The sequence below is a fragment of the Saccopteryx leptura genome, chromosome 3, assembly GCF_036850995.1.
Source record: "Saccopteryx leptura isolate mSacLep1 chromosome 3, mSacLep1_pri_phased_curated, whole genome shotgun sequence".
Taxonomy (NCBI): Eukaryota; Metazoa; Chordata; class Mammalia; order Chiroptera; family Emballonuridae; genus Saccopteryx; species Saccopteryx leptura.
Genome location: NC_089505.1, coordinates 226,251,199 through 226,279,180, shown reverse-complemented (window position 1 = coordinate 226,279,180; position 27,982 = coordinate 226,251,199). Strand labels below are relative to the sequence as shown.

General features: G+C 39.0%; 1 protein-coding gene across 1 annotated transcript; it reads left to right on the top strand.

Annotated features, from left to right (window-relative positions):
• Window positions 1-1,513: 1,513 nt before the first annotated feature.
• RNF103 (ring finger protein 103) lies at window positions 1,514-27,531 on the top strand. Its single transcript, XM_066377750.1, is given in 5 exon segments — window positions 1,514-2,611; window positions 4,837-4,976; window positions 17,765-17,880; window positions 25,410-26,925; window positions 26,927-27,531. Coding segments are annotated over 5 exon segments (2,052 nt in total). The 5' UTR covers window positions 1,514-2,385; the 3' UTR covers window positions 26,981-27,531.
• Window positions 27,532-27,982: the final 451 nt, after the last annotated feature.

Here is a 27,982-nt window from a genome sequence, read left to right as displayed (position 1 = left end):
TTTCAGCATCACACCCCAACTTTCTCCACCTGCTTCCTTTTTTACATTTGAATTTGGGCCAGTCTTTCCTCACTAATGAGTACATTCCTTTGATGTGAAGACTTCACCCTGTATGTCAAGGTTTGGACAGCAACATAGCCCAGTAACAGGGTCACTGTGACATGCCCAAGGATTCTGAAATTTCAGAACCAAGTGTGTTAGAATGAACAGTTAAATACAGTCTCTCGCATGGATTTGCCAGCCATAGAAACAAAGCCAAAAGAAAGCTGGTTAAGACACAGGAGCAGAGTCCAGGGGCTGGTTGTACATTCCTTCACCTCCTCCTTTGATTTTTTTCTCCCTGTCACAGGGGTGTTGCCTCCTAAGTCCTCCTTCGCTAACTATGCACTGAAATGCTTTTGTTCGCTTTATTTTAAAGGGGTTCCATATGGAGGCTACATTCTCACAGTCCATTGTTTCCCACTGCCCATTCGTTCTAAGAGTGAGGGTTACACCCCCATTCTTCCTAAAACTTTCAGCCCTAGTTCAAGATATTTGATAGCTTTGCACAACATTTAGCTAACGTTTCTTTTGTGATTCTTGGGTCTTTTCCTTCATGATCAGAAGGGCGTGTAGAAACCAGCCTTGTTTAGTTTATGTATGAGAGAGAACCCCCTTCTGCCTCAGGACTGGCACAGAGATTGTCAAATATATTGAATAGAATGCTACTCTGGGGTTCAATAAATACAGAGCCAGGTATTGCATGCTCGCCCACATGACTCATTTTATATAAGCTACTCATGCCGAAGGTGGCCACACTCAGGGAGCATAATGAAAGAAAACACAGGTAAGCTTTGCACTGGGACATATTAACATTCAATAACCTTTGTCCTGGGAACTGAGCGCTTCAATACCTGGCTTTTAACACCCTTCACACTGAAGAGGAAGGGAAAGGAGTCTAACAGGGAACCTGGTTCTAACTGCCCTTTCGGACAAACCTTTTCTTGAACACATAGTGCACAAACTACGTTCTCACCTAAAGATCGGAAATCATTGTTTTCTGGGTTTCACCTTCTACCACCTCAAACTGACAATGCCAAAATTTTTCCAATTCACCAGGACCTAGCATAAACATACTCTTCCATTTTTATTGATTTGAAGAAGATAATTAAGTGTCCCGTTTTTACAAAAAAAATACATAAAGGGACACAGTCCAGAGTCCAACCCTCAGACAAAGTCAATTACTAAACATCTGTAGGGCAAAGGAAAGAGAGCGGAGAAAACTTTGAAGAGGCACCTTTGGGAGCTGTTTGGAAGCCTAGTCAAGGCTGCAGCTCCACACTTTTTCCGCGCCCCCCACTAGGCAGCCGGGGGCTGGGCGGCTCAGTCCTCCCGCCACGTGGGCGGTCGCTCTCCCTGGGCCCCGCCCAAAGCCCCGCCCCTTCGCTACGTCAGTTGTTATGTCTCGGCTAGGGCTGCGGCCGCAGCTGGTCTTCTGCTCCGCAGGCGACGGTCGCAGCCTCGCGAGGTGACGGGGGCGTCGGGGACGGCGGCCGAGACGCGCGGTGCTCATCCGAACTGGGGGTGGGGGGAGAGGGGCCGCAGCGTGGCTAGGAAGCAAGCCTATAGCCGCCCGGGGAGCGTCTGGGGCCTATTTTCCTTTTTTTTTCTTCAGGACCTTCGTTCAGCGTGCCCCATTTCCCTCTGCAGAGACCGCGACGCCCCCTCCCGGGCCCGGCGGCGGTGCCCGCCCGCCTGAAAGGCGCCGCCCGCCGGCCGGAGCGAACCTGGAGCCGCCGCCTCCGTGCCTACCGCGCTTCTCGCGGAGCCTAGGCGGCCGGCGGGGCCTGGGCCCTGGGCACCGGGCGCGGCGCTGCAGCGTCCGCTCTTCCCCGCGCTGGGCCCTGGGCCTGGCCGGGCCGAGTGCCGCTCCCTCCTGACCCTCCGCTGCGGGATCTCGGCCGGCCCCTCCGGCTCCGCCTGCAGCCCCGACCCGGCTTCCTTTGTGGATTGAAATTATTTTTTGGCCCCCCTTCCCCTTGAGATTACGGTGCTTGGAGGTCGACCCCGCCACCTCGGTCAGTGCCCCTTGCCCAGGCGAGGGCTGCCCGCGCTCCTCCTTTCGGTCTTTAGTTGATGGGCTTTCAAAGTTTTTTCCTTTTATTTTTCTCACCTATTGACGGGAAGGCCCCGCGTGAAGCTCTGCGCCTGTGCCCCTTGTCGTCTGGCCCTCACCCCGCAGATACCTAAATCCACCTGCCTCCAGGCGGGGGATGTTCCGACAGTGACGGCGGCGAGGGCCGGACCGCACGCGCAGATAGTGCCCGCGTCCCGGCCGGGGACACACTCTTCCGCCCTCTTTTTCGTATTCTGAGCTCTCTGAAAAGAGAGAAGACGCCAGGGAAGATGTGGCTGAAGCTTTTCTTCCTGCTCCTCTATTTTCTGATCCTGTTCGTCCTGGCCAGGTTTTTTGAGGCCATTGTGTGGTATGAAACTGGCATCTTTGCCACTCAGCTGGTGGATCCGGTGGCGCTGAGCTTCAAGAAGCTGAAGACCATTCTGGAGTGCCGGGGGCTGGGATACTCGGGGCTGCCGGAGAAGAAGGATGTCCGGGAGCTGGTGGAGAAGTCAGGCGAGTATCAGCTCCCCTGAGGTCTCCTCCGCCGGGTGTGAGGGGCGACTTGTACTTCCTCGTACCTGGTGATACCCCAGAATGAGGCCTCACCTACAAGAGTTAAGCAGACTTCTCCGAGAGCTACCCAGTTTTTCTTTGTCCAGATTTTCTACAAAAAAGATGTAGGAAAATTTGAGCGGTCTAGAATTATTTGTTGGGGTTTAGATGTGTCTTTTAAAGATTATTTTAAAATACCATTTTAAAGTGCAGCTTCTGAGCCTTTTGTAATAAGTCAACTGATTTTTCCCAAAATTCGGGAATGTTACAAACGAAAACATTATTTGTCACTTGAAATTCATAAGGATTTAAGAAGAATCACCAAACGTTGTATGTGGATAGCAATATTTGTCATGATAACAGCAAGTTACCTAGATGGAAAAATATCATTGGAATACTTAATATCAAAGAGGCATTTAGGTCTAAGATTTAAATTTAAAAAATAATGAGTTTAAAATATAAAAAATGTGTATTCGGTACGGTATTAACTTTTCATACTTCAAGTTTGGTGAAAATTAGGTAAATATTTTTTGTGAGTGACTATCTTGTTTGTTTTGTATTTCTGTCTGGGCTTTAAAAAATCCTTGTACTTTAGATGTGAACTTTTTTTTTTCCTTCCGTGTCACAGGAACTGCTGCTCCATCAACTTAAATGGGCTGAGAAATAAAATTGAAATATTGCTAAGAGAATAACATCTTAAAGAATACGTTTTCAGTAACTTGGTTTTGGGGTAGGATTGGATGAGAAATATGGTTTGTTGGTTTTTTTCACCCCTGGACAAACTATATACTTGTTTAGAGATACGGAAGGGGAATGTACTGTCATTTGAGAAGGGGATTCTGGGTTGCTGTAGATAGCAGCTGAAACTGATGGTTATCTTTTTTGTCTTTTCAAGTATAGCTGTCAGTGATGTCTTTTGCAAGAAAAATATTTTACCCTATAGCCATATAATACGATAAAAAGGAATATTAACTCCAAAGGATTTAGCACTCACATATTTGCAAATAAAGGGTTATCAAACTCACATGTCATTTCTGGTTTAGAGGAGGGAACCCTGCCTGTAAAAAGTGATACATTTTTCTTTAGAGGAAACATAAATTGTGTATTATTAGTGCCTCTTATTTCATGACTGGTTTATGATGACTTATTTTGGGTGAGGGGAATGAAGTAAAGTAGAATATCTATATATATGATACAAGCTCTCTAGGTTTGGAAATAAGTATCTTAACCACCAAAGCCAAATAATTTTTAATGGTAAAATAATATGATAAGACAATATTTTTTTTCTTTTGACTTTAATTTAGTGTTGCCTTCCTTTGGGCCTAAACATATTTGTCACTTTGAGTGTAGAGGAGCGTACATATCACTTAAAAAATACATGCAGCCCACAGAAATATGACTTGGATCACACATTTTAAGGTAGAGAAGTGTTGGTATAGCAATTTAGCTTAAGTATTGTGAGTGGTTTTGCTGCCATAATGATAAAGTGCTTGTTTTCTCAGGTGTAAAATTTAAGGTAAAGTTAAAATGATTTGACATTAATGTTTTCCTTTATCTTTTATCTAAATTTATACTGTTAATTTCTGTTTGAATATGGAGTTTGTTCTTATAGGTGGTCTTTTTTGTATATAACCTCCAAGTCATATGAGCTCTGTTGCTATTTTAAGCATGTGGTGATGGCAAATTCTGTAAACTCATTTCTAGATCTTATAAATCAGAAGTATATAAATAATACTGTTTAAAAATCATTTGAAGCATGGATATTTTATACACAATACTACATAATATTGTGGTTACTTTTGGACTGGTATAAATTCAGTGATTTTCTATAACTTATGTGATGATAGAATTTTAAATTCTAGCCCTTATCAAAACAGATTTAATAGCATATTGGAATTTTAGAGCTATGAAGGACTTTTTAAAAATCATCTTTTTTGCTTCCCAAAGTGTAGTTTAAGCCCCACAAGGTAATGGATTTTTGTCTGTTTTGTTTTTGCCTGACACATGGTAGGTTCTTATGACATTTACTGAATGTATGGATCTTAAATGAGTGTATTCAGGTTCTACTCTTCTTTAGAGTGCAATCAAAATATAATAACATGATTTTATAACGTAAAATGGAATGAATCATTGAAGTTGGAATGAGGAATTTTTGATCTTACAGTGTTATTTTTTTCTGTCTTTAGGTGACTTAATGGAAGGTGAGCTCTATTCTGCACTCAAGGAAGAAGAAGCATCTGAATCTGTTTCTAGTACCAATTTCAGTGGTGAAATGCACTTCTATGAGCTTGTGGAAGACACAAAAGATGGCATCTGGCTGGTTCAGGTATCAGAAACATGGATAGAAGTAAATTTATTTTTATCAAATTGTATTCACTGTCTGGTAACACTTCTGTGTACTAAAGTCAGGTTTCTTAGACATAACTCAGTTCTCATAGGAAGGTTCCAGTGCCTCTTAAAGAGGTTTCATAGACCAAAGAAAATGAAAATTGAAGAGTGGTTGACAGAAAGTGTTGGGGAAAGAGGGTTGACTGCTTTGTTTACAATCAGTAGAAGCAAATCCATTTTAGTTGTTGGATATTCATTAAAGCAAAAAGCACACATATATATTCCTTTTATTTAGTGATTTGTACTGTTTCTCTTAATTTTTGTTAACTTTAATTTTTTTTTTTCCCTGCATTTTCCCGAAGCTGGAAACGGGGAGAGACAGTCAGACAGACTCCTGCATGCGCCCCACCGGGATCCACCCGGCACGCCCACCAGGGGGCGACGCTCTGCCCACCAGGGGGCGATGCTCTCTCCCTCTGGGGCCTCGCTCCGTAGTGACCAGAGCCACTCTAGTGCCTGGGGCAGAGGCCAAGGAGCCAGCGCCAGGGCCATCTCCGCTCCAATGGAGCCTTGCTGTGGGAGGGGAAGAGAGAGACAGAGAGGAAGGAGAGGGGGAGGGATGGAGAAGCAGATGGGCGCTTCTCCTGTGTGCCCTGGCCGGAATCAAACCCAGGACTTCTGCACGCCAGGCCAACGCTCTACCATGGAGCCAACTGGCCAGGGCCTACTTTAATTTTTAACTCAGTGATCCAAATAATTTTTGTATGTAAAGGAAAACCCTATAGTAAAAAAATGTGAAGGACTGCTTTTATAGGGAGACAGCCAACTTTTGTGACTATTGAAAAAGACTGATTGTAGGGAATGGTTGGGGGTTTAATTACTTTGGTTATGAAATTGATGAGATTAGAATTTTAAGTTCTAGCTCTTATCAGAACTGAGATTTAATTAGCATATTGGAGTTTTAGAGCTGTGAAGGACTTTTAAAATAATCATCTTTTATGCTTTCCCAAAGTATAGTTTATATACCACTCATGGTAAATGAGTAGACACCTTATCATTTATGTTTTCAAGTGTAAATTAGAAAAATTAATTTATTGAGCATGTAATTTCATAAATATCACTTAGGGCAAGGCTAAAGTTATTAAAATTTTTAAAATTGTAAGTAATTTAAAGCCCTGGATGGTTGGCTCAGTGGTAGAGTATCAGCTTAGTGTGTAGATGTCCCAGCTTTGATTCCCTGTCAGGGTACATAAGAAGCAACCATCTGCTTCTTCCCTTTCCCCTCTTCCTTCTCTTCCTCTTTTCCTTCCACAGCCAGTGGCTTGATTGGTTCTAGTGTCTGCCCCTGGTGCTTAGGATAGCTCGGTTGGTCTGAGTGTATCAGCCTCAGGCACTAAAAATAGGTCAATTGATTTTAGCATCGGCCCCAGACAGGGGTTGCTGGGTGAATCCCAGTCTTTTGGAGCACATGCAGGAGTCAGTCTCACTGTCTTCCCTCCTCTCACTTATAAATAAGTAAGTAAGTAAGTAAGTAAATAAATAAATAATTTAAAAAATTAAATAAAATGTAAATTGCTTAAAGTATCATATCAAGTAAATTAACAGCATGAATTCAGCAAAAAATCATGTTTCTTGAAGCACGATCAAATCCCAGGTCTTAGCCCTGGCCGGTTGGCTCAGTGGTAGAGTGTCAGCCTGGCCAGGGCACACAGGAGAAGCGTCCATCTGCTTCTCCACCCCTCCCCCTCTCCTTCCTCTCTGTCTCTCTCTTCCCCTCCCATAGCCGAGGCTCCATTGGAGCAAGGATGGCCCGGGCGCTGGGGATGGCTCTGTGGCCTCTGCCCCAGGTGCTAGAGTGGCTCTGGTCACAACAGAGCGATGTGCCAAATGGGCAGAACATCACCCCCTGGTGGGCGTGCCGGGTGGATCCCGGTCGGGCGCATGCGGGAGTCTGTCTGACTGCCTCCCCGTTTCCAGCTTCAGAAAAATACCAAAAAAAAAAAAAAAAAATCCCAGGTCCCCTCATTTTTTTTCCAGTGCTCTTGTTTTTTTACACTGAGGTTGACAAAGTTTGAGTCAAGGTATGAAAATCAAAATAGCCATTGCTTCATGTTTCCTTCAGTATGGGAACATGACTGCAAAATGTGGTAGAAAAAGCTGAACTGAGTTCAGAGACCTTACGTGCAGATCTGTTTGTTACTGATTTGTATTATGATTGTGGATAGATTGACTTTCTGTTGCACATGTCTCAAGTATATAAATACATATACATCTAAAGAGGATGGAGTAGTACTGTAGTTCACTAAAGGTAAGGTTTGGGAATTCTTCAGGTGGTTACATAGGCTATTCATGATCTTTACTTGCAATCTTCCTATTGGGTGTGACCTATTACTCTCCAGATCATCACTTTCAGTAATTTAAAAACGAATTTATTTTCCAATTACAGTTGGTATACACTATTAATGTCAGGTGTACACATAGTGATTAGACATTTATATACTTTACAAAGTGATCACCTCAATAAGTCTGCTACCCATCTGACACCATACATGGCTATTACAATATTAATGACTATATTCTCTATACTATACTTTACATTTCTGTAACTATTTTTTGGTTTTTTTCTCTTTTTTTCTTTTGAATTTTATTTTAATTTTTATAATTTTTATTATTTTGGGGGTGTTTTGTTTGTTTTTGATTATTTTTGTTTTTTTATGAGAGAATTGGTTTTTTAATTTTTTATTAATTTTAATGGGGTGACATTGATAAATCAGGGTACCTATGTTCAGAGAAAACATCTCTAGGTTATTTTGACATTTGATTATGCTGCATTCCCATCACCCAAAGTCCAATTGTCTTCCGTCACCTAACTGGTTTTCTTTGTGCCCTATAATTGGCAGTTTGTACTTCTTAATGCCTTTCACCTTTTTCACCCATTCCTCACCTTCCCTCCCATCTGGTGACTCTCGGTTTTTTCTCTGAGTCTATGAGTTTGTTTTTAAATTAGTGTTTTGGATTTCTTCAGATAAATACCCAGAAGTGGAATTGCTGGGTCGTATAGTAGTTCTATGTTTAATTTTTTGAGGAAACTCCATATTGTTTCCCATGGTGGCTGTACCAATTTGCAGTTGCACCAACAGTGCATGAGGGTTCTCTTTTCTCTACATACTCATCAACACTTGTTGTTTGTTGATTTATTAATGATAGTCATTCTGACAGGTGTCTGGTGATGTCTCATTGTGGTTTTGATTTGCATTTTGGTGATGATTAGTGATAATAGAGCATTTTTTCATATGTCTATTGGCCATCTGTATGTCCTTTTTTGGAGAAATATCTAGTCAGATCATTTCCTTATTTTTTAAACAGATTGTTTTCTTTGGTATTTAAGTTGTGTAAGTTCCTTTTATTGATGGTTTTCAACCTTTTTGTACTTGGGGACCTGTGAAATTAGGATAATTATTTTAGGGACCACTAAGGCAGAAATCACCCTGATCATAAGCAAATTCGACTAAGATCACTGGGTCTAGACTCTCCATACAACATCAGGGTGGTTAACTCTTTTGCAGACCAGCACAAAATTTCTGGTGTACTAGTCCACAGACCAGTGGTCGAAAAACACTGCTGTATATATTTTGGATATTAACCCCTTATCAGATATATCATTGGTGAATATCTTCTCCCATTTAGGGGGTTGTCTTTTGTCTTTTTGTTTTCTTGATGATTCTCTTCACTGTAAAAGCTTTTTATTTTGATGTAATCCCACTCATTTTTTCTTTTGTTTCTCTTGCCCAAGGAGATGTATTTTAAAAAATATTACTGAGTGATGTCAAAGTTTATTGCTTATGTTTTTTTCTAGGAGTTTTATAGTTTCAGATCTTACATTTAATTCTAATCCATTTTGAGTTTATTGTATATGGCATAAGAAAGTGGTCTAGTTTAATTTTTTTGCATGTATCAGTTTAATTTTCCCAATGCCATTTATTATTACTCCATTGTATATTCTTGCATTTGTCATAGATTAATTAACCATATTGGCATGAGTTTATTTCTGGGCTCTCTATTCTGTTCCATTGATTTATGTGTCTTTTTTCTTTATTTTTTTTTCTTTAGTTGATTGAGTTTAGAGAGACAGAAGGGAAAGGAGAAAGAGAGGAGAAAGCATCCATTTGTTGTTCTACTTAGTTGTACATTCATTGGCTGTTTCTGTATGCCCTGACCAGGTATTGAATTTGTAATCTAGGCATTTCAGGATGATGCTCTAATTGATGGAGCTAACTGGCCAGGGTCTGTGTCTGTTTTTATCCAGTACCATGCTATTTTGATTACTATGACCTTGTAGTATAGTTTGATATCAGGTCACATGATACCTTCAACTTCATTCCACTTTCTCAAGATTAATTTGGTTATTTCAGGGTTTTTTGTGGTTCTCTATATATTTTAGATTTATTTGTTTTATATTTGTGAAAAATGCCATTGGTATTTTGATAAGGAATACATTGAATCTATAGGTTCATATCTTATCCATCAAATTCTAGTTTATTTCTGTGTTAATTAGTATTTTAAAAATAAACTATAGCATCTTTAAAGCTTTAATTTATCAATAAATTGTTATTTCACTTCTTTTCCCAGATATTTATTTCTGGTTGTCTGATCAAGGAGGCTTTTCTGGTTTTGATAACTTTAGTTTTATTAATGAAATTGAGTTGAATAGCCAGCCACACAGCCTCGTGTTTTGTGTCAAAATGTTAGTCCAATCATTGAATGATCCCATAGAGATAAATGGTAAAGATACTGAGCACCTACCTGCCAGACCTGGAAAAGTCATGTCAAAAGTCTGGATATCTTTTGGTATATAGGGTGTTACCTGTAGATAACAAACATATTCTGGTTCACTAACTAGTAATTTATTCTTGGCTTATAAGTGAGCTAATATTTTTGATGCCCTATTAAAGGTGGCTATGGATTTAACTCCTTATGTGACAAAATTCAGCAAATATGTATAAGCCAGACTCTGGAGCTATATCAGGAACATACACCAGGCTAAGTCCTGCTCTCTCATGCAGTTCACATTCCAGTTGGGAGAGGTAGGCACTAAATATATAAATATTTAATATAACATCAGTTTGTGGAAAGTGCTAAGAAGAAAAATTAGCTAGGTAAGTTAGGGATTAGGAGACAGAGAGTGGCAAGGAATTCTTTGATAAGGTGACACATGAATGATAGAGAATGTTAGCATTATACAGTTTAATCACTAAATTATTTTTGTCTGAAAAAAATTTTTTTAAAAATATTTTTTAAATCTCAGGTATTAGTAGTTGAAAGATGACTCGTAAGAAAAATGGAATGTATTTATATGGTTTTCTGTGTGTTAATGGTGCAGTAGAGTACACGCACACACATAATTTTTCCAGTGACCTTCAAGATTTGCACTGATCACCACTGGCTGTCTTGCATTCCTTGGGCCTAATGGCTTACATCTGTCAAATGGCTGGCTGGGATTGAAAGAACAGTTTCTGGCAGGACGACTGATACAACTGAGATTGAAACCCTGTCCTCAGCACTATGAACCTCACCACCTAACCTAATCAGCACACAAACTTTGGTTTAAGCCAGTGGATTTTTGGGGTTTTTTTAAGTGACAGGAGGGGAGATAGATTTCCACATGTGCCTGGACCAGGATCCACCTAGCAACCCCTGTCTGGGGCCAGTGCTCAAATCAGTTATCCTTAGCACCTGAGGCTGATGCTCAGACCAACAGAGCCACTGAGGGGAAGAGAGAGAGAAGGGGGAGAGGGGGGAAGAGAAGCAGATGGTCACTTCTCATGTGTGCCCTGACCGGTGATTGAACCCGGGACATCCGCATACCAGGCCAATGCCCTGTTCACTGAGCAAACTGGTCAGGGCCTAACGTGTGTTTTTCAGCTGCCGGTCTGTAGACCAGTCCACCAGAAATTTCATGGTGGTTCTCAAAAGAGTTAACCACCCTAATGTTTTATGAAAATTATAGACCCAATGATCTTAGTCGAATTTACTTATACTCAGGGTGCTTTCTGCTCTAGTGGCTCCTGAAATAATTCTCCTGTTTTCACAGGTCCCCAAGTATAAAATGGTTGAAAATCACTGGTGCAAGTTTATAAACGAAAGCTGCTTTTTTTAAATTAAAAATATCTGCTAGAAACAGAAAAGAAATACTCTGTTGCTTGACGTTCTTTCAACTCTGATTATATTTATCTAATCTCTTGTAAAAGATAGCTTTCAAGAATTAGTTTTTAACAATTTGAATTATCATTCTTTTCTAAGTGTCGTTATTTAGAAGAAGCTGACTAACTTCAGTTTGCTCTAGTGTTTTTGTATAATCTGTGGATGCATAAATCCTGGCTAATTCAATTTTCTTCGATGAAATTACCTTTGGTTTTGGTATCCTGTGTAAAAGATAGTGAAGCACATTCCAGTTCTTTCTTCTTTTCCTTCAGGTTTTCTAATATCATTTTCTCACTCAGATGAATTATACTTCCTTTTCTATTTATTGAGAAAAATGTAGTTAGGTGGCATAGATTCATAATTAGCACTTTCAACTTCATATATTACTTTTCTGAAAGGATGTCTGGATTTACTTATTTAGGGAAAATGTGACTTTAATAAATGGGTATATGACTTAGCTATTCCATCACTTGGTCAGTTTATTATTTCTGGAAGGGATTGATTGGCAATGTAGATTGATTTTCTTTTTTGGTGACACGACACTTCATGTGGAATGACATGACGAAAGGAAAAATGAATTTCTAAAATGTATTTAATTCATCCTACATTCCTTATGATTTCTACCTTCTCTTTAATTTATTAGTTTATTTTCTGAATAATACATATTAATGGTCTTTATATTTTTCTCCTCTCAATTGTTTGAAGATGATTTTATGCTCATGAATCAGCCTTATGTTAAAATTGAGTATTGGGGCCTGACCTGTGGTGGCGCAGTGGATAAAGCGTCGACCTGGAACACTGAGGTCGCCAGTTCGAAACCCTGGGCTTGCCTGGTCAAGGCACATATGGGAGTTGATGCTTCCTGCTCCTCCCCCTTCTCTCTCTCGCTCTCTCTTCCTCTTTCCCTCTCTCTCTGAAAAATTAAAAGTCCTTAAAAAAAAAGTTTAAAAAAATTGAGTATTGGGATACCCTTTGCACATCAAGCTTTTCTGTGTCTATTTTACACTCTAATATGAGATGGAAAGAACTAACTGCTTTTTTTTCTAACAGGTTTTTCTAACATTTTGTTCCTGTTCCTAATCCTTCATTAGCTGTTTTTCAGTTTTGTGGATTTCTTGATTCTGCTGCCACCTAATTTTCTTAGCGTTACAAAACAGAAGACAGTTATTTTTCTTTCAGAAGACTCCTTAGAAAGGCAGGTGGAGCAGTGGGTAGGCTTCAGAAATGGAAAGTTTGCATACTTTATGGGTTTTATGGATTTATCCTTATCTTAGCATTTCTATTTCTATGTTTTGACTATTGTTCAAAGAAGTTCAAAGAAGGACAGTGATATTTTTCCCTACTGGCATTGTCACATCACAAGGCATGTAACATCACTGGAATTGAGATAACGGTGAAAAGCATCATATTATTTGAAGTAAAGCTTTGGGTCAGTATTTACTAAAGTATTATGCTAGTATATTTCCTGTTTGGCTGAAAGGGTTAATAGCTGTTTTGAAATTTGTTCATCTTAGACAATAGTTTTCTCCAGAGAGATTCTAATCTATTTATTCCTTCTTTGACCCTACTATAAAGGTAAAATATATGGCCAGCTACTTTATACTTTATTTTGAATTAATGAAAAACTTTTGTGTTCACTCATAAAAAAGTTTCTGAGAATACCAAAGAAATAATTAATGCCGTTGAGTTTTGTCTTTGTCAGTCACTCCTTTTCACTTTTAGTGGTTTTATACAATTTGTGTATATATATTTAGGTTGGTCTATGATTTTGAAAGTAGAAACTCCTTGTTAAAATGAAATATTGAAAGACACAAAGTATCATAGCATAGCACTCCTGTTCTGTGCCATTATGTTATTTAATTTAGCTTAGATGTTGTGTGGGGATGAAGGATTCTAAAAGGCATATGCCAAATGTTTTGATTAGCAATAAAAGCCCCCCTAAAATATAGGTAAAACTGGTTTTTCTTTTACCAATGTAACACTTATAGCACACGTGGAAGAGAATAGGCAAATAACCCGAGGCCCCATTTTTCTTTGTAAGTTTAACTGGACTATGCAAGGTTGACATCAGAAGATATGAGCACTTGGCATCAACTCACTGTCCAACCCAGTTCTATCCAGTGATGTGCTGGAGCCAGCTCATACTGTTTGATGAAGGGCAATTGTTAACATCTCTTCCCAACTCCATATTTAGAGATGTCATGTTGCTAGCTTGAATTTGGCTTCTGGGAGTATTCACACTAAGGAAATCAGCAAATCAGAGTTTCCTTTTCTTCTGGAGAGCTAGTTGTTAAACATGTACTGGCAAACCATTGGTTCCATGCATTCATCCAACCATCTAATAAATATTTATTAAAATCTAATGTGTGCCGCCTAAACCTTGTGATAAGCACTGAAGGCACCAAGACTAATAAAGTATAGTCTCCATTATAAAACAGCTTACAGTTTGGTTGACTAAAATGTGTGGGCCAGTAAAAATCTTAGTATATAGTTGATTATCTCTCCGAGCAGAGTTAAATGGTTCGTGATGATGCTAGCATCTTAAGGGATCCTAAAGATGTCTAAAGGGAACCTAGAAAATTATAGTAGTTTTTTCTGGAAAAAGTGTATTTTAAAATACATTGGTTTGTAAGTCTTAATGTCTGACTGGGGTTAGAAACATTAATGTACAGTTGCATAGCAAGGTATTGTTTATGCTAATGCTTGAGAAAACATTCCAAATGACATGTTGGGGAAGGGACTTTGATTATAACAGTGATCAAAATCTTGGAGACTTTAGAAAACCTGTATAATTAGAAGAAGAATAAGTTACTAAACTTATAAAAAGCTGAAATTGGTTCAACATAAATATTTAATGAGTACCCAACTACCCAAATAAGTTTGGCTTAGCTACAGGAAATACAATGATGAGAAAGTATTGGGATGCCAGTTAGAGCAGATACCTTGGGAAGGGGGATGAAAAGATTGCTTCATTTCTAGCCTGTTGCCAAGTCTGTCCTAGACTTGGAACTCAGGTTGTACTTTTATCTTTTTTTTCTAGTATTTGAACACATTCCCCACAGAGAATGCAACACCCTTCCTGAACTGCCAAGAAATATGCCTCCCCTCTTAACAAGACCAGCAGTGTGAATGCTCCTCAGAATCATTGTGCATACTTTTGGATATGAGCTGTAGTTGGGAACTCTTACTGGTGTGACACAGTAATAATAGTCTGAAAGTATTTTGTGTGCCATGTGACTCAAGATTGGTGGGTTATTTTGTGAAAATATTAAGATTTTTAGTGGTTATTGAATTCAGCCCCTTTTCTATTTAATTTATGCTAAACATTTGGTTGAATAATAAAACTATTTAGAACATTGGGTAAAATAATTTCTAATTGCATAAACATATCTATAGAGTCAAATAAAATGCTTTCATGCTATGCTAGGGGATTTTTCATTTTCATGAGGCTCTCTCAGGGGTCATTAAATGCTTCAAAACGTGTGTTGGGGCCCTGGCTGGTGGCTCAGTGGATAGAGTATCCACTGGCATATGGACATCCTGGGTTTAGTTTCCGGTCAGGGAAGATAGGAGAAGTGACTATTTGCTTCTCTCCCCCTACCCCCCTTTATCTCCCTCTTTTTCTCCCACAGCCAGTGGCTCGATTGGTTTGAGCATGGTCTTGGGCACTGAGGATAGCTCTGTTGGATCATGACAGGCTCAGGCACTAAAAATAGCTCTGTACTCAAGCATCCTCTCCAGATGGGGTTGCAGGGTGGATCCTGGTCACGGTCTGCCTTGCTATCTCCCTTTGTCTCATCTAAAAGAAAAAAAATTAAATAAAAAAAAAATGTGTTGGAACAACTTGCTGAATAAATAAGGCCCAGGACTTAAACACTGACATGTACTTACCACAGGGGTATTCCCATGTCTCTTCACACACTTCTGTTGCCTGTGCTGTAACTTGAGTGCCTGGGAACAACCTCCTCTTATTCCTGCGTCCTTTCCTAGCACTGGGGCTCTTAGAAGTGTGAAAGATCCCTGTGCAGTGATCAGGATCTTCACAGCAAGATGCCCCTAGACTTAGGGGCATGCCTTGTATTGATTAAAGCAACTCATGATTAATCCCTTGATACAGTGTCTTTTTAAACACAGACCTGAAGTATTTGGGTTATTTGAAGCCTTGATTAGGAAATAAATGAGAGTGAAAGGGAGTTCTTTAACAAGGAAGGCAAAACGGGGTATAGTGATATGATTGTGCAGACTTTAACCCTGAGTAATCTGAAAAATAAGTTCAAGATTTTTTTGATTACTTGGTGGAAAGAACAACACTTTTTTTTGAGAGAGAGACAGAGACAGACAAGGAGAAAGAGGAGAGGCATCAACTGTAGTTGTCACCTTAGTTGTTCATTGATTGCTTCTTATATGTGCTTTAACTGGGGGGTTCCAGCAGAGCCAGTGACCTTGAGCTCAAGACAGTGACCTTGGGCTCAAGACAGCGACCTTGGGCTCAAGACAGCGACCTTTGGGCTCAAGACATCGACCATGGGATTATGATCCCATGCTGAAGCTGGTGACCTCACACTCCAGCTGTGAGCTTGCACTGAAACCAGATGAGCCTGCTCTCAAGCCTGAGGCCTCAGGGTTTGAACCTGGGATTTCAGTGTCCCAGGTTGATAGTCTATCCACTGCACCACCACCGGTCAGGACACACACTATTGACTCTTGAGTGGCAGGGAAAAAAAAGAAAAGAAATGCCTATCCTGCTTGATCTCCTTTATTCTTCAAGTAAAATTTATATAGCGCTTTGGGACAGTGGAAAAATATGAAAGCTAGAGACTTTAATGTAACTGATGTGAACCTCGTCAGAAAGAGCTTGCATCTCCTAAAAGCATGTCTTCAAATTGCCCTCTTTCTGGTTATATTAACCATCTGAACATTTGAATAATAACTTGTGTCTTCCTAAATAAGGCCATTTACTGTCACTAAAGAGTACAAACAAAACCATTTGTTTATGCTCCAAATTGTGTGTTAATTATGCAGGTATGTCTCTGTAGGTATAAGGAGGATACTATCAACGGTATATGACAGGGTTATAAGACTGTTGCCACATAAAGTGTCATCTGTCACCATCACATGCTCTCTCTCCTGTTGCCCTTGAAGTTTGTTAGACTTTCAGTAGAGGGGCCACAGATGAGGTAGCTGTACCATCTCCTGCCTCTCCCTGGGAGTTGACTGTTGGCACTCATTTCATGCACACCCCTGGAATTTCACTTCCTGGAGGCTTTGTGAATATGAAAATAGCCCTTCCTTCCAGAAAGATTAGAGACGTCGGAGTATTGTGTTGTAATTTTGAATTAAGTAATACTAGTATTAGAGCATTCCTGAAAACAAATTTAGCATGTATGCACCCTGGGTTTAAAATAAGTCAAGCATGTTTTCATGAAGACTTTTTTTTGGCTTTCCTGTAAGTTCCGGTTTAGTTATTTTTTGTTTGTGTTTTTGTTTTGTGTGTGTGTGTGTGTGTGTGTGTGTGTGTGTGTGTGTATACATACACATACACACACACATATATCAATACATATATATATATTTTTTAAACTGGTGTATCTATTGAAATTATGCCTTCATTCAAAGCAGAAGATTAGGGGATAAAGGGAAAAGGTGTTAACTATTTAGAAAGGCTGAGAAAGAAGTCATTACACATTCTTGAAAGTTAATTTACTTAGGTTTAGTTTCTTTGTTTTTTATTTTTCTTCTTTTTAAGAAATATTTTTCTTCTCCTAATCCAAATTGTGTTTGAAAGCTAATTGCAAATTTGGAGAAGTTCAAAAATGTAGAATTCTTTGTGGTGATTCTTTTTATACGTTGAACCTTTCATGATTGTTATGGAATGACCATAGAAGTAGTAGTATAAATCAGGGGTCTCAAACTTGGGCCCGCGGGCCACATGCGGCCCGCCCACCAATTTTGTGCGGCCCGCAGACTGGCCCACAGACTAATCCACGAAGTTTGATTAGTCTGAGGGCCGCACAAAATTGGTGGGTGGACCGCATGCGGCCCGTGGGCTGCGAGTTTGAGACCCCTGGTATAAATGTTAGCCGAAGCATAGCTTAATAGAAAATATGTGCTTGACTTTTGGCTCCATAATTATACTTTGAAAAAAGTGAAATTTGAACTCATCAACCTCACATGTGATCAATTTTAAGTAAGCTTTTAGATTTATTTTGTCTTTTTTTTTTTTTTTTTAATTTTCAGAGCAGAGAAATGACTGCAAGGCCCATTTTCTTAAACCTGTGTAACTTAATTCTAGAGAGAAGAAGCACACATGGTGAAGCACAGATGCGGAAGCTCTTTACAATGGCTTTCATTCTCCTATATAAATACTGCCACAGAGTATGGGAATTCAGTGAACTGTATTCATTATTTTAAGTCTTTCCCAGTTTGACTTTTGCTCCTACAAGAATTGCAATGATAATATGATGATATAGTAAAGAAGAACTGGGAACAGAGTATCTTTTTAAAAAAGTGAAGTTACGTTATAAATGGTTGGTTTAACTCCATTTTAGGTAATTAAAGTTTCTGTTTTTCTTTTGGATGGAATAGGTCATAGCAAATGACAGAAGTCCCTTGGTTGGTAAAATCCACTGGGAGAAAATGGTGAAGAAGGTGTCAAGATTTGGAATACGGACAGGCACTTTTAACTGTTCCAGTGACCCCAGGTAAGTTGATCAGGCAATTCTTAAAATCTGAATTCTGTCCAGAATTTTTAAAAATAAAGACAATGATATAAGAAGCCTCTTTAAAATAAAAGCTAATTACAGTATTTAGCACACTGTTAATTACGCAGGTGCTTAATAGCTTTTGATAAACTGGCAGTTACTTACTTTCTCTCTGAAATCTTTTCCTCTCTATCCAATTCTTTTGTGTTTTTTCCAGTGGAGGTGACTCTAAGGGTATGTCTTGAGTCATTTTTCACTTTTCTTTCCCAGAGAGACTTCAACATGTTTATGGCTTTAGGTGACACCTTTGTGCTACCTAAATCTTCTTTTGTAATTCTGAGCTCTGTTCCCTAAACCTAGTGTCCAAATTCAGATTCATCCTCTTTTTTTTTCTTTAAGAAACCATGTGCCCTTTCTGTCTTCCCTTTTCTGTCTTTTATTGTTTGTTTTTTCCATTTTCTCAAATAAGAATTCTTGCAACATATTTGTTTTTCTTTTTGTCATCATCCCTAGTATTTAGTCAGTCAAATGATTTCTTGTTTTATTTCTTATTCTTTTTAATGTATTTTATTTCAATTTCTAGTGCCACCAAGTTATAGCTTAAATTCATCTATTTAATTATTTAATAAATATTTAATAAAGGATTAGTATGATAGATAATAAAATATAATGTTTTACTTAGTGCCAAGGAGGGGCATGTGATATGTATGTAGAAACCCCAACAACGTCATGTATTATATACTGTATTTTTCACTCCATAACACACATGGGCATTTTCCCCTCCACTTTTGGGGGGAAAAGCACGTCTTATGGAGCAAAAAATACGGCAATTTCTAATATAAGTAGACCCACCTCACCTGTGTTCCTTGTAAGTGTCCACAGTGGGAAATCTGTTAGCTGGAGAAAACCCTCGTAACCACTGCTGTACCTCAGATTTTCCTGCCTTTCTCCTTTAGGCCCATGTTTACTTCAGTTTTTCTTCCTCCTTGTTTTGCTCACTTGTAGAGTAGGGTGAGAACTCTTGTAGCAGGACCCCTTAAGAGCTATGGATAAGAAGTGAAATTCTGGCCCTGGCCGGTTGGCTCAGCGGTAGAGCATTGGCCTGGCGTGCGGGGGACCAGGGTTCGATTCCCGGCCAGGGCACATAGGAGAAGCGCCCATCTGCTTCTCCACCCCCACCCCCTTCCTCTCTTGTCTCTCTCTTCCCCTTCCGCAGCCAAGGCTCCATTGGAGCAAAGATGACCTGGGCGCTGGGGATGGCTCCTTGGCCTCTGCCCCAGGGGCCAGAGTGGCTCTGGTCGCAGCAGAGCGATGCCCCGGAGGGGCAGAGCATCGCCCCCTGGTGGGCAGAGCATCGCCCCTGGTGGGCATGCTGGGTGGATCCTGGTCGGGCGCATGCGGGAGTCTGTCTGACTGTCTCTCCCCGTTTCCAGCTTCAGAAAAGTACAAAAAAAAAAAAAAAAAAAAAAAAGAAGGGAAATTCTGTGTCTCCTAACTCACATTTGGTTACTTCATCTACCCACAAAGCTCCTTTCTTATCTTTACACAGAACCTTGATTGAATATTCCAGCGCCTTTTACTGAAATGTTCAAGATAGCCTAAGAGCTAATGTTCTTATGAAGAAGAAGTCATTCTTATTTCTGACCTTTGTTTACCAAAAACAATTTCATTTGGTCTGGCTCCATCATTCCCAGAGTCTAAGTGAAAGATCTTTTTTACCCCACTGGTGATTGCAATAGAACAAATGATAGTGCTGGAATTTTGATATTTTTTCAGATTATGCCAAAAGTCAGTATTTTACTAAAAAATATTCAGAATTGATTTAAAAAAAAATCAGTGAACTGCCTGACCAGGCAGTGGCACAGTGGATAGAGTGTCAGACTGGGATGCAGAGGACCCAGGCTTGAAACCCCAAGGTTGCTGGCCTGAGCACAGGCTCATCCAGCTTGAGCATGGTGTCATTGGCTTGAGTGTGGGATCATAGACATGACCCCAAGGTTGCTGGCTTGAGACCAAGGTCGCTGGCTTGAGCAAGGGGTCACTTGCTCTACTATAGTCCTCCTCCCCCCACCTCCCGTCAAAGCACATATGAGAAAGCAATCAACAACTAAGGTGCCTCAACGAAGAATTGATGCTTTTCATCTCTCTCCCTTTTGGTCTGTTTATTCTTCTCTGTCTCAATCTTTGTCACTCTGTCTCTGAGTGACACAAAAAAATAAATTAAATAAAAATCAGTCAACTAAATAATGCTTTTCAAACGTAGCAACTTATAAATATATTAGAAAATAGCAAGTAAAACATTTATAGAAATTTAAAGGTTAAACATATTACAGTCTAATATAAGTTATTAGATGACATTAATAAAGAGTTTAAAAACAAAGTAAGCCCAACATTAAATGAAGATAATCTATTAAGCATGAGAAACTGAAGGAAGTAATAATAGTTGATTTTTTTTTTTTTTTTTTTGGTGTAATCTTATAAAGCAAAATATATCAGAAGAGTCATAATTGAGGCCCTGGCCAATTGGCTCAGCGGTAGAGCGTCGGCCTGGTTCGATTCCCGGCCAGGGCACATAGGAGAAGCGCCCATTTGCTTCTCCACTCCCCCCCTCCTTCCTCTCTGTCTCTCTCTTCCCCTCCCGCAGCCAAGGCTCCATTGGAGCAAAAGATGGCCCGGGTGCTGGGGATGGCTCCTTGGCCTCTGCCCCAGGCGCTAGAGTGGCTCTGGTCTTGGCAGAGCGACGCCCCGGAGGGGCAGAGCGACGCCCCGTAGGGGCAGAGCATCGCCCCCTGGTGGGCAGAGCGTAGCCCCTGGTGGGCGTGCCGGGTGGATCCCGATCAGGCGCATGCGGGAGTCTGTCTGTCTCTCCCCGTTTCCAGCTTCAGAAAAATACAAAAAAAAAAAAAATAAGAGTCATAATTGAGGCCAGTGGATTTTACTGCAAATCTTCTAGCTTCTTTTGGAAAAGTTCTTTTTGTCTGTACTTGATGAGGAACGGTGAAGATAAATGTGTTACCTCCATATGTTTTCCTCTATATCTTTTGTCTTCAAATAATCCCACCTCTTACTTATGATGGAAGAGGTAGATATTTTTTGAGCATTTTGCTTTTTTGTTGATTGCAGCTATAATTTTTATTAAAAAAAGCACTTTTGGCCCTGGCCAGTTGGCTCAGCGGTAGATTGTCGGCCCGGTGTGTGGAAGTCTTGGGTTCAATTCCTGGCCAGGGCACACAGAAGTGCCCATCTGCTTCTCCACCCTTCCTCTCTGTCTCTCTCTTCCCCTCCCGCAGCCAAGGCTCCATTGGAGCAAAGTTGGCCCGGGTGCTGAGGATGGCTCCATGGCCTCTGCCTCAGGCACTACAATGGCTCTGGCCGCAACAGAGCAACGGCACAGATGGGCAGAGCATCGCTCCCTGGTGGGCATGCTGGCTGGATCCTGGTTGGGTGCATGTAGGAGTCTGTCTGACTGACTTCCTGCTTCTAATTTTGGAAAAATACAAAAAAATAAAACCACTTTTTACTTCTTAATTTTCATCACAGAGATGGAAATTTTGATGCACAGTTACTTGTATCAGTTTCACTATTGTCATGTTTATGTTTTCTTTTATTTGGAAAGTCTTTCAACTAGAGTAAGAACTGTTCTTGCTGTGGAAGCTGTGCTTAATTAAGAGGGGTTATTTTTTTCTTCTTTTGAGGATTGTGGAGATATAGAAGACCAAAGTAAAAGGATGGACCAGGGAATAGTGTTACTCAGCAAGTGTTTTAATTATAACTGATCATCATTTTGATCTCAGCTTTTTGAAAACACCAGAACTCTCTATTCCACTGCTTGTGTTGCTTCCTTTCCTGAAGTGGCTTCTCTGGGTGGCCTCCAGGACAGCCTCCTCCACTGTGTCAGTCCCATTGTACAGCAGTCCTTTCTTGACCTGTTTCGTACCCATAAGAACATTCAGGATCATCATCACCTCTAGGCATTTCTGTCTCCATCCATTGCAGGAGTTTCAGTTTCTTTACATGACTGTCCAGCTTGCCTAGCTATAATTCCTCTCATTTCTCAAACAAGCAGTCTAGCCCAGACGGCTGTACCTTTCAGGTCTATTCTCTGATCTCTTTTTTTTTTTTTTTTAGAGAAAGTAGAAAGGAAAGGGGTATGTATATCTTGGGGGAGAGGGTTGGAGAGATTGGGGGCAATAAAGAGCAGACAGGGGACATTGAAATTACAGGAAGCTGCCTGACCTGTGGTGGCGCAGTGGATAAAGCGTCGACCTGGAAATGCTGAGGTCGCTGGTTCAAAACCCTGGGCTTGCCTGGTCAAGGCACATATGGGAGTTGATGCTTCCAGCTCCTCCCCCCTTCTCTCTCTCTGTCTGTCTCTCCTCTCTCTCCCTCTCTGTCTCTCTCCTCTCTCTCCCTCTCTGTCTCTCTCCTCTCTAAAAATGAATAAATAAAATTTTAAAAAAAATTAAAAAAAAAAAAAAGAAATTACAGGAAGCTGAGTGGTAAACGGGCCAGAGGGGCTTATGGCAAGAGAATCAAGATGGGGGTTCAGGAAATAAGCAGAGAAGGAAAAGGGAAGGAGAGATTGGAAGAAGGCCAAGAAGGCTGATGACTTTATCTGAAGATATAGCATGATATAAACAATACCAAGGTTTCTTTTTAAATACAGCATGCCACACCAGAAACTGGAGTACCAAAACTCACAAGCCATGTTTTCTATCATTTTTAGTCCTCAAAGTCTCTAAGAGATCTTAAAAGATTTACTTTAAAAACTAGAGGGTATTTTCATGATATTGTTCCTGAATTTATTCAGAACTTTAAAAGTCTTTTATTAAGTTGGCAGTAAAAATTTTTATATAGATGAAAGGTGGTATAATACTCTGAAAAAATAATGTGTATATTAGCCTTTATTTCTGTTTAGCAGTAAGGCTTTTAAATTAATATGATACATTTTATTGGTGTATTGGATTTCTTTAGAACAATATTTAGATAAATATATATTAGTTGCCCGGTGTTTTATAATATTAGAGTTATTTTTCAAGTCTGGAAAACATGATTTAATTGAAAGATTAACATACAGAACTCAGTGAAAACATGTTAAATTGAAAGATTAGCATACAGAATTATTTTTTCTTAGGTACTCTTAAATTCTGTTTGTAATGATAAACCTTAAAACTATCACTTAGCTCTGAACTGAAAAGAAAGCACATAGTACCTTTGCAGAGAGGTTTTTGTTTTAAAGTATAATTCATTTATTTTGATATTTCAGTGGGCATAAAATTGAACAAATTCTCCTGTATAGAGTATCAATTTTAATTAATACTGTTTCAGATTATTGTTAGAACTCTCTCCTTTTTCTCACTCTAGTGGTACAGTTCTTTTATTATTAAAATTTTTAATTTATTGTGTTAACATGGAGTCAAGTATCACATAGTACATTTGTTTTCTTACATGAAGAAGTAATATTCACTAGAACTGCCTGTTACATAGACTAAGGTTTTCTATCAGAAAACTGTCATTCAATTTATAACATAAATCAGAAGCCAAATATTCTCTGAAACAGTTCAAAGATAAAATGAATGACCAAGAGTAGAAATGTATCATCATAAATAAGTATAATATGCAATTAAAAAAATTAAAGCTATTTAAAGATATTTAAGATTTAAATAAGACAGTTATCTAAAGGGGGGATAAATGGTGATAGAAGGAGACATGACTTGGGGAGGTGAACACACAGTGCAATATATAGATGAGGTATTACAGAACTGTACACCTGAAACCTGTATAATTTTAACTAATGTTACCCCAATAAATTAAATTAAAAAAGAAACATTAAATAATAAGATTTTACTTTCCAGAAAATAAAATTATATATGCATTTAACTTGGTTGATTTCTTGGTGGGAGGATAAAAATAGAATTAATAATGAATTATTATTTTGCATTAGACAAATACATTGTTAAGGGATAGAAGATGTTTTATTTTTTAGTATATTTAATTCTCAAACCATTTCAGTTAAAGTAATATTGATATTAATAGAATCTTATCTTGTTAAGGAAGTGAATCAACTCAACAAGAAGCTGCGATGTTGTTCTGTGATTCTGAGTCACCCAGATAGTTTTCCAAAGTCATTACTAACCTTGTCTTTATGGTAAAACATGTTTTCTTCACCTTACTTACTTACTTAATTTATTTATTGCCATCCATTTACAAATCTGTAACAAACAAAATCTGTATCAATAGACAGTTGTGTATACTCCCCCCCCCCCAAAAAAAAATTGTCCACATGGTAGATCCCTTTCCCAACTTGACTGAGGTAAATTTACATAGCATAAAATTCCATGGGGTAGGTTTTTGGAAAAAATACTTAAAAAAGAAAGAAAGAGAGAGACAGAGAGAAAGAAAAGGGAGGGAGGGAGGAAGGAAGGAAACTGTCATTTATAATCTCACCACTGTAATACAACAGACATTTTCATTTTCCAGTATTTCCTTTCATTTGTTACCTAGTTTTTAAGGGAGCTATAAAACGGAGTCATTGGACTGAATCTCTCCTTAATCTGAAAATTTACTTTGTTTCCTCTGTGTTCATTAAAGAGATGAGAGATTACAAAACGATGATGGACTTGCTCATTTCTAGATGAGTTTTTGTACACATTACTTTGTAATAAAGCCTTTACATCAGGCATTGTAGTGGGTGTTTGGGTTAATAAGTGGATACAGCATGGCTCTTAAGTCAAAGAGCTTGCATTCAAGTCAGGAACTCAAAGTGTAGGATAATGTATTCTTTTTTATCTTTGCTCATCTGAATCTAACCTTTCTTGAAGATCCAGTTTAGTTTCCAAACTTTTCATGAAATCTTAGACAGTTCAAACTTTCAGGCCCTGGCCAGATGACTCAGTGGATCAAGTGTTGAACCGGCACACCAGAGGTCACAGGTTTGACCCCTGGTGAAGGGCACATATGAGAAGCAATCAGTGAGTACACAACTAAATGGAACAACTAAGTGAAACAATTAGTTGATGCTTCTCTCTCTCTCTTCCTTCTGTTTTCCACTCTATCTCTCAAATTGATGGAAAAAAATCAAAACTTCTAATGATATTCCCTTTTTTGAACTTTCTCTTAACATTATTTAGTAATAGGATATATACAGTTTTACACTTGTTTCCTTAATAGGATTTTAAATTCTTGTGAGCAGGAATTATTTTCCTATTATCTTTTGAATCTTATTAATACTAATAACAGTAGTAGGTTCATAATAGAGGCTGCAGTATTTGCTGATTCCCTTGATTTTTCAAGCTACACTTAAAAAGAAAAGAAAAACATAAAAAAACTACAAAAAGAGAATTTGCGTTTCCTCTTGTACAAACTGCCAGATATTGGTACTATTTTTGTAGAGGTTATTTGGTTTGGGGGAGAGGTTATCTTTCAAGAAATTTATCAGGGGACAACAGATTGTTTGCACAACAGTAAAGATGAGCAAGCTAGCTCATCTAGCAGCCCTAGCTGTTTGCTTACAGTTTACTCTCTTATAGATACTGCAAGAGAAGAGGCTGGGTACGATCCACACTCATTGTGTCTGTTCCACAAACAAGAACTTCTAAAGGGAAAGTCATGCTTAAGGAATACAATGGACGCAAGATTGAAGTAGAGCACATTTTTAAGTGGATAACTACTCATGCAGCTTCTCGGATCAAAACCATTTATAATGCTGAACATTTAAAAGAAGAATGGAATAAAAGTGATCAATATTGGATAAAAATATACCTGTTCGCAAACCTTGACCAACCCCCAGCTTTCTTCTCTGCACTAAGTATAAAGTTTACTGGAAGAGTTGAGTTTATTTTTGTTAATGTGGAAAACTGGGACAACAGGAGTTATATGACAGATATTGGTGTATATAACATGCCATCATACATACTTAGAACTCCTGAAGGAATTTACAGATATGGAAATCACACAGGTGAATTTATATCCCTTCAGGCCATGGATTCATTTTTGCGCTCATTACAACCTGAAGTGAACGATTTGTTTGTTTTGAGCTTGGTTCTAGTTAATCTTATGGCTTGGATGGACTTATTTATCACACAAGGAGCCACCATAAAGCGATTTGTGGTTCTCATAAGCACTTTAGGGACATATAATTCTCTATTAATTATTTCCTGGTTACCGGTGTTGGGCTTTTTACAGCTCCCTTACTTAGATAGCTTTTATGAATATAGCTTAAAATTGTTGAGATATTCCAATACAACTACACTGGCTTCATGGGTCAGGGCAGACTGGATGTTTTATTCTTCACACCCGGCCCTGTTTCTCAGTACATACCTTGGACATGGTTTACTCATCGATTACTTTGAGAAGAAGAGACGGCGCAACAACAACGATGAGGTTAATGCCAATAACTTAGAGTGGTTATCAAGTCTGTGGGACTGGTACACCAGCTACCTCTTCCACCCAATTGCTTCTTTTCAGAACTTCCCTGTAGAATCTGATTGGGATGAAGACCCTGACTTATACTTGGAGCGATTAGCTTTCCCTGACCTTTGGCTTCACCCTTTGATACCAACTGATTATATAAAAAACTTGCCTATGTGGCAATTTAAGTGTCTGGGAATCCAGTCTGAAGAAGAAATGTTGGAGGGTTCTCATGATACTGAAAATGACTCAGACTTTGAGAGCACGGACACTTTTAGCAGTGAGAAGGAAGTATTGGAAGATAAACAAAGCATCCTTCACAGTTCTCCAGGAAGAGCAAGTCACTGTGGTGCTGAGACTTGTTCATGTGCCAATAAATATTGTCAGACCAGCCTATATGAAAGGAAGGGGAGGTCATATGGATTATATAACACTAATGAAGATATGGAACCTGATTGGTTAACTTGGCCTGCTGATATGCTGCATTGTACTGAATGTGTTGTTTGTCTAGAGAATTTTGAAAATGGATGTTTGCTAATGGGGTTGCCTTGTGGTCATGTGTTCCATCAGAATTGCATTGTGATGTGGTTGGCTGGGGGCCGACACTGTTGTCCTGTTTGCCGGTGGCCTTCTTATAAAAAAAAAGCAGCCATATGCACATCAGCCCTTGTCAAATGATGTCCCATCTTAACTATGTGCAATTTGTCCTTTATAAGCTTTGAGTATCTTACAGCTTGCCTTTTTAATGTTAGTCACAATGTTTTTGTGGTTTGAAGTTTAGTTTGATGTTAGTGCAGTGAGAGGAAACACACATTATGCAAATGTTCATAACAATTATTTGGTTGCCTGTGTGTCAATTGAATGCATACTTAATTGTAAAGATTTTTATTTACAACATTGGCAATTGAGAAGTTGTTTTTTGTAAGCACAAAAGAAATATGATAGAAATTTATCCTAGCAAGACTTTATAAAGTAGGATCAAAATCTAATGGAATTGAGGCTGTTTCTTATCCTGAATGTTTTCTCCCTTCTTACAATCTCTGTCCAGCATCTCTTGGTTAAATAATGTATGCTCTGAGACATGAAATTAAAACAAATCTATGAAATAAATTACTTTAAAACCAGAAGATTACAGCTTTTCTAATGTTAAATTGCTTTTTATAAGGTGTCCGAATTCTATAGGCATTTTATTGATTTCTTAGTTCCACAGATAAGTCAAACACAATTCTGACTTGCGGGGGGGGGGGGGGGGGAAGGACAAAAATTATTATATGGCTAACACTGGCCAGGGTGATGTTGGTTGGTTGGCTTTAATAGGAAGGAATTTTATGGTGAGCTTTTTTAAGTATTAAATATTTATGAGTATTTAGCATATTTATCTAAATAAAATCAACTGTAGCCCTGCCTGGAAAGCTTAGTTGGTTAGAACGTCACCCTGAAGCACAGAAATTGCAGGTTCAATTCCTGGTCAGAGCACATACAGGAGCAGATCAATGTTCTGTCTCTCTTTTCCTTCCTCTCTCTCTAAAATAAAATAAATAAATAAAAAGAAATTAGCTATAGCAGTGAGCCACATATAGATTACTTTTATATCTTTTTCCTGACTTTATTTTGAAGAATTTCAAGACTACGGAGATGTTGGAAACACAGTACAATGAACATTTATTTCTCTAATTCACCAAGCATTTATATT